The sequence below is a fragment of the Chionomys nivalis genome, chromosome 9, assembly GCF_950005125.1.
Source record: "Chionomys nivalis chromosome 9, mChiNiv1.1, whole genome shotgun sequence".
In the NCBI taxonomy this organism is placed as follows: Eukaryota; Metazoa; Chordata; class Mammalia; order Rodentia; family Cricetidae; genus Chionomys; species Chionomys nivalis.
The window spans coordinates 38978271-38985598 of record NC_080094.1 but is presented as its reverse complement, the minus strand read 5'-3'; the positions used below and the strand labels follow the sequence as shown (position 1 = coordinate 38985598).

The 7328-nt window shown below is 46.2% G+C and overlaps 1 protein-coding gene across 2 annotated transcripts; it reads right to left on the bottom strand.

Annotated features, from left to right (window-relative positions):
* Nucleotides 1-1271: 1271 nt before the first annotated feature.
* LOC130882089 (protein ILRUN-like) lies at nt 1272-5042 on the bottom strand. Of its 2 annotated transcripts, XM_057781992.1 has the most exons (2): nt 4314-5042; nt 1272-4088 (listed from the first exon to the last, which is right to left on the bottom strand). In XM_057781992.1, the coding sequence occupies exons 1-2, from the start codon at nt 4926-4928 to the stop codon at nt 4053-4055; spliced, it is 651 nt and encodes a 216-aa protein (XP_057637975.1). In that variant the 5' UTR covers nt 4929-5042; the 3' UTR covers nt 1272-4052. The 2 variants fall into 2 exon arrangements, with proteins under 2 accessions (XP_057637975.1, XP_057637974.1); XM_057781991.1 differs by having other exon boundaries at nt 1272-5040.
* Nucleotides 5043-7328: the final 2286 nt, after the last annotated feature.

Here is a 7328-nt window from a genome sequence, read left to right as displayed (position 1 = left end):
GACTTTGCCCCTTTATACCCTATATCGCATCTTCTGGTACAATGAAAGCTAGTGAGAAAGAAGGAAACTACATTATCAGTATTGACCTGATTCTGTGTGTGCTGAGATCAACTCTGTGGAATCTGCAGCAAGAAGGTCCTAACTTCAAGTTCTGGGGGAATTAAGTGACAATGTGTATGAGGAATGAATAACTAACACTAAAAGGGCTTTAAATAGCCAAGTGGAAACTTACTAAATTATGAGCTATATGTATATATAGTTACATATATATTTTATATACATATATAAAACTTCATTATATAAAGCTGAATATATATATATATATATAACCAGAATAGGACAAAGCAAAAAAAAATGTGAGAAAAAGAGCCAAAGAAAAAACGCAAAAAAATGTGTCTCAGCACAGATCAGCATAGATGCTGAGACACACATTTTCACACACAGAAAATCCTTAAAAACAAAATCAGAAGCCATAATACATAAACAAAAGATCTGTAAGGTTAGTAAAAAGACAAAGGCAATACATGGTGAGACAATGAGACAGAAAAACAAACAAAGTGAAAAGAAAACAGCGACAACCCTCTACAAAATCCATTAGTTTATTTTGTGTTGGCTATCTGATGCTGGCACAGGGCCTACCTCTGTGTGATTTGTACACCCAGTGAGACTCCATTGGAGAAAACTAATTTTGTCCTTTGTGAACAGTTACCAGTTGGAGAAAGCTTCTGGATTAGGGATGGGGGCTTGTGTCCACTTTCCTACTCAGAGCACGGACCCCACTTGGTTTAAACCTGTGCAAGACCAGCACATGCTGCCACAGTCTCTGTAAGTTCCTATGTACACTAGTCCTGTTGTGTCTATAAGGTCTTGTTTCCTTGGTGTCTTTCATTCCCACTGGCTCTTAACAATCTTTCTACTTCCTCTTCCACACACTGGCCTGAGCCCTGAGTGGGCGGGATTTGATGGAGACATCCCATTTAGTACTGAGTTTTCCAAAGTCTCTTACTCTCTACACAATGTCCAGTTGTGACTCTCTACACAGTGTCCAGTTGTGACTCTCTGTATTTGCTCCCATCTACTGTGGCAGGAAGCATTTGTGATGATGGCTGAGCAAGGCACTGAGCTATGAGTATAGCAGAATGTTTCTAGGAGTCATTTCATTGCTACTTTCCTTTAGCCTAGCAGTTCTCAGCTTTCCTAATGCTGTGACCCTTTAATGCAGATCCTCATGTTGTGGTGTCCCCAACCATAAAATTATTTTTTTTTGTTAATTTAATCATACAAATATTCATTTACATGGAAAGGAAAACCTCATCTTCGTCTCCTACTAGGCACCACAAGGCCCCACCAGACACCCACCACTGTCCAGGTGGGAGGGGCAGCAGGCTGCTCCCACATTCACCCAAAGAACAAGGGATATCAGGGAAAGGCTGGGGACAGCACATTAGTCTGCATTTGTGAGCCCTGGCAACCCTCTCATACTTTCCTGCTGGGAGCTCAGGCTAAATTTGGGGGTCTTTACACTCATGTCTACTTCCCACCTTGGTCACCAGCTGTGTTGGTGAAAAGTGTCTGGGTTACAGTTACAGCCAGTCTGTACAGGAGGAGAGGAAGCTGTTTTAGTAGAAAAATACCCCAAATTCAATTGTCCCCATGGCAAAAAGAAAACAGGCATGCACACATGCACACACACCTACACATACACACCTCACTCCACACAGAGATTCTTCCCAAGCCCGCGCTCCACCCCTCATTTCCTCACTGGGCTCAGGCCCTTTACCACCTGAAACCTGGTGTCTGCCTCACCTCGTGGGTGCCAGACCAGGGATCCTGCCAAAAGGTGGCCTAGTGCACATGAAGACTCTAAGGGGTTGCAGAAAGAGTGAAACCCGGGAAGCCATGGATCAAGGATTGCACCTGCTCTGGCCCTCTGAATGAGCTAACTCTCCTGGATACACAGACAGGACTTAGTTGTGGAAAGGAAGCCAGGGTACCTGAGCCATTACATTTTCCAGGTGAAGTTGCTACAAGCGGGAAGGGGCACAAGAAGGGAAGGACAGTCAGTGGCAGTGGCCCACAATGTCCTTGCTGGAACACTGAGAAAAGAAGGTACCTAGTAGGGGACAGATGGGGAAGCCAGTGAGGCAGGGCTGAAGCCTCTCATGATTCCAAGAGGGCAGCTGGAGACGCGCTGCTCCAAGGCCAGGAAGCAGAAAGAATGGCTGGGCATGCGTGTGCTTTAGGGTGGCAGTGTCCTTAGGAGACTGGGCCTAACAAGGCCCTCAGACAAAAGCCCCTGGGATTTGTGGCTTGGGCACCTGTTAGGGGCTGCCTTTGGCTCAAGGGTCCAAGTGTGCAGAGGAAATAGGGTCCCCGAGAAGCCCCAGTTTACTGGAGACCCAGCTGCATTGCCCTTCTCCATGGCCTTCTCCACCTGCCCAGGGACTTCTTCAATGAAATAAAGCTTACTGTTGGCTGCTTTTTTTTGGGACATGAAAAGGTGAGGGGGGATTTTCGTACAAGCTTTTTTCTTTCACAATCAAGTGTTTAAAATCAATAGTCTCAGAAGAGAATGAGGAGCAACAAACACCACACACTTGGAACTCAAACATCCAGACAGAGACAGACAGACCTGCACCCACACCCAGGCTAAAGAACCTCACACCCTGGTCTCCCTGCTCTGCTCACAACCCTGGAGCACATGGGGGCTGGAGGCAGGCAGGGGACCTGCAGCCACACCAAATCCACATCCCCGGCTCTCGCATCACTAACTTAGGGAAGGAGGGGTTAAGAAGAGGGACTTTGCATATTCTTGTATCTTTGGCAGTCAGCTGTTCTAGCCTGGTTTAAGATTCCCATGGAGACATCCATATTTCAACCTGCTTGGAGTTCATGGGACATTAGTGGGCACTGCACCTGCCCAGGGAGCAAATGCCTGTACTCCGGCTGGGCTGCAACTTGCCACCCCAAACTAAGCAACCTCCGCCTGACTGTGGCCTCTCAGGCAGTGGTCAGCAGTGGGGCTCCCAGCTGGGGCAGTATCATCATTCTGTCGTAGCTCGGACTCCACTAATAGGTCATGAGAACGTCACAAGGACATGTGGGGGGACAAGGGAGGGGAGCTGTGTGATAAGAGAAGCAGGGCACAGTTCACACTTGATGAGTTACAACCCTGTGTGCATGAAGCACAAGCACACACCCAGAGAGAGTGAGGGAAGATGGGCCACGGCATGAAGGGCCACACTCCCTCTGCCAAGAGAAACGCGGAGGAAGCAGTCCCAGCTGTCGCAAGTGTGCAAAGGGACACCTGCCAGACTGTTCTCCAGGCTTCTGCTGACCACACAGGAAGTCTGGATTCAGAGAGTGCTGCTGCCTAGATGCCCCATGGCCGACAGATACAAATGTCCAGGGTGTAAATCAACAGGAGACTGAAAAGAGAGGGAAGGTGATAGCTCATCGGCAGATGCCACTAAGAACAATCGAGGTCAGACTGTGCAGCCAGGTCGGGGCGGGCACAGCACGAGCCCAGCAACGCTGACTGGCAGAGTCCCTAGACATGCCACGCCAGCCTCACCACACTGTGAACGGCTTCCAGAGCAAGCACTGCTCTGTAGAGCACACCGTCCCCCAATTAAAAGAAACACCAGGAAGCGGGTAAGACTAACATGTGCTCAGAACTACAACCTCTCTGTAGGCAAAATAATTTTTGTTTAAAAAGATGGCTTATTTTCCCCCAATTTTAAATTTCTTCCCCTTCCCAAATGACCTAACAACTCATTAGACTGACGTCATCACCCAAACCCAAGGTGGCTGCGAGGGATTTCTTCTTGGTTGCCAACACCACTCCTGCAGTTCTGCACTCACACATGCATATTGAGCTCACTCAAAACTAGTCTTTCTTCCTCTCCTTCCATGATTGGGGGGTTGGGTGGGGGTCTGAGCCAGGGGTCCGTGCGATGTGCTTGCTCTGCAATCCAGAGGAACCCCTCACCCTCTCCCCCCAAAGTCAGACCTTCTGTCTTTTGTTAACTTTTCTTCTTGCTGAGACCCGTTTAAGACTGGCCGAAGGGGTAAGGCCCGTGGAGCCCCTTACTGTAAGTCACTACTGATAAGTTGTTTGCGTGACTGCTGGAGGACAGATCTACAGAGTTCTGTGACAGTCTATCCTGATCTTGCTCGGTTTGGTCAGGAACAGGAGCCCATGTATTTTTGCTGATCGAGTCGAACTCGGAACCCCCAGGGTCTTTTAAGTTGTTTTCATCTGATTGTCGGTTCTTTTGGGGAGAGGCAAACGGGTTGAAGTTTCCTTCTACCTTGCGATGTGGCTGTGTGTTGAATTCCGTTTCAAAAGATGACAGCTGCTGCGTTACTCCTAACAGTCCACCCACCTCCACACTGAGAATCACCCAGATGACATCTCCATAGTAGAGTCCTGTAGCAGTGCACATCCGCCACTGTCCCTGATACATTCCTGCTCTGCTGGGACTGCACATCTGGACACTGACATCTGCAATCTCTTGGGGTTCTAGAGATCTCACCATCACCATGTTCACATGTCCAAACTGGTCTCCCCCGACATATTTAAGACAAACCCCTGGAGGCCAGGCCTCTGACCCAGAATTCTGGATCCGCCATGTTTTTATAAACTGAGTATCAGGAGGTATAGATTCCCCTTCTCCTATGGTGACGTCTTCAACAAAGGACATAGAGGGCACACTGATATTTGGGCTCTCAAAGTCATAATAAGCGCCAATTGCTGCTTGTAAGTTCCAGTTGGTCATGTCCAGGAAGAAGGCGCAGCCGGCCGGGTTAAGCTGGAAGCCGAGGAGTCGCTGGAACTCGGAGATGAGCACGTCCTTGTCGGTGGTGCCCAGGCAGCTGAACTTCTGCATGAGCTCGGGGTCCAGGTCCACGTCCATGCCCTCCATGGCGGGGGGCCCGGACGCCAAGCTCCCTTCGCCCAGGCCTGCTTCCCCACGGGCGGCCGCCGTGCCCGGGCCCGGGCCCCACCAAGGGCGGCCCGCTGCTGGCCGGCGCCGCGCGCGCTGCTCCCAGGCAGGCCCCAGGCAGGCCCCAGGCCTCTCACCGCCTCATGGGCTGCGCGCGCCGAGCCGCGCCGCACCGCTCGCTCGCTCGCTCCCTCTCTTGCTGGCTTCTGAGCTCGCGCTCCCCCCCCCCCCAGCGCCCGCCTCCTCCTCCGCCGCCGCCGCCGCCGCCCATAAAATTATTTTTGTTGCTACTTTATATCTGTAATTTTGCTAACGTTGCAAATTATAATTCAAATATCTGATGTGCAGGATATCTGACATATGACCCCTGTGAAAGAGTCATCCAATCCTAAAGGGACTGAGACATGTTGGTCAAGAACTGACGCATTAGCAGAACAGTAGTATATATTTGGTTTTCCCCTAGGTCCATGACCAATCTAATCTCTGGTTCATGATCACCCATGCAATATAAAGCATGGGGTCCATCTCATAAAGTAGACCTTAATTCCAATCAGTAATTGGTTATTCCTATATCATTTGTGCCACTACTGTACCAACATATCTTGTAGGCAGAAAACCATTGTAGATTTCAAGATATATATCTGGGTTAGTATTTATTTCTCTCTTCTAGTAGTATGCAGAGTGATTTCCAGTATCCTTAACACTTATCAATAGTGGTAAAGGCTCTAGGTAGGCACCAACTCAAGTTCCTTGTGTACTATGAGTTATCTAGGTGTTGTTTAAAGCAATAGAGTCTTACTATCAGTTTGTGAAGAGAAGCCAATAACCTTGGTAATAGTTCAGTTGTTTGGGGTTCAGTGGGGGCCCCTTTGGCCAACAAATTATTTATATGTGTGGTCCTACTGCAGATGAGTGATGTGGGTCTATCAAATGTGCAAGTTCTTTCCAATAAGATGCAAAATGAAGTAAGCTGTGCAACTTCTGAGAAATGTACTACAGTTCTGGGAAACTTTATTTCTGCTTTAAGAAATAGTGAATTACCAGAGCAGAGAGAGTCCAGCAACAGTTGAATAATCTATGGTGATTTTAAAAACAAGAGTTAGATAGTATAAAGCTATACAATATATTGTATGTATGTAGTATATAGCTGTGAAGAGATAGAAATTAGATATTTATAAGGGGTTCTTTTTTACGTTATATATGTTATGTAGATATTTGACCTGTGTTGATAGAGGTATGTATGGAAAACTTGTCAAACATGCAATTATTTTTGTAAGGTTTGATAGCATTGGCATGGCCTCCAACTCAAGAATTTGTTTTGCTACTGAATCTCAAGTATTCTTTAAGTGAGAATGATGTGATAAACATTTTCAGACCCTACCAAAACCACAGGAAAAAATAACGAAGGATGTTTTTGAAAGACAATAGGAGAGTTATTTTCAAGGTCAAGTCTTCTATCACCATTGTAAAGAAAGAAAGAAAGGATAGGAAAAAGAAAACCATAGGAGAAACACATTGCTGACATTGTTTTTACTTAGAAATTCAGAAGCAGATTTTGTGGTTAAAAATAAAAGCATAGGTCTCTTAAGAAATATGGGTAGAATCTAAAAGATCTGTGAACCTTCCTGGGTGATTGTGATAGAAAATCAGAGTCACAGCTTTTTCAGGTTGATTGGCCAGGCTTTCTGGGAACCCAGAAATGGAATCCATCTGGACATTAACTAAAGGATACCAGATGGAGCCATACCATGTGACACTGAACAGTTCTTTCTGCCATAATGTACCAATAGTGTTCTTTGGAAGAATATTACTGCAGACCCAAGAAACCATTTTTTTTCTCTACTGATTTAGCTCCAGACTTGTTATGCCTTGGCTTCCTTATAGGAAGAGAAGAAGTTTCCTAAATATTCTCATTTCTCTCCAGATTTAAAGTTTAAAATTTGGAAAAAAGACAATGGGTAGCATGGCCTCCTATTTTAATGGAACAGCTCATTAAAGACTCATTTGCAGGCACAATGTATGTTGATGTTTAGCAACAATAAACGTTATCATCTGAATCATACTAAACAATGCATGGAATCTGAAGACTACAACATATATATTTGTGAAATATAAAACGTAGCCTCACCACGTCTAATGTCTTTTTCACAAATCATTGTCCTTGAAAATACTGTATGTTCATTTAGCAGTCTTCAGGACCTAATTAGTAGTCTCCCTTTACTACAGTTCTGGTTTTCAGTTGCTTTTGTTCTCTTCTTTAATATTGGCATTGTTCCTGTTCCCTAGACAGTCTCCACCTGGTGTTATTCACTTGTTAAATAGGTTAGTCTATCCTCCCCTTTCCTATGTCTCCATATTTGTTCTCTCCAGTCTTAAGAA

What these genes read in the sequence shown, in the direction of transcription:
- LOC130882089 (XM_057781991.1), bottom strand. Translation starts at nt 4,928, where the DNA reads ATGGAGGGCATGGACGTGGACCTGGACCCCGAGCTCATGCAGAAGTTC.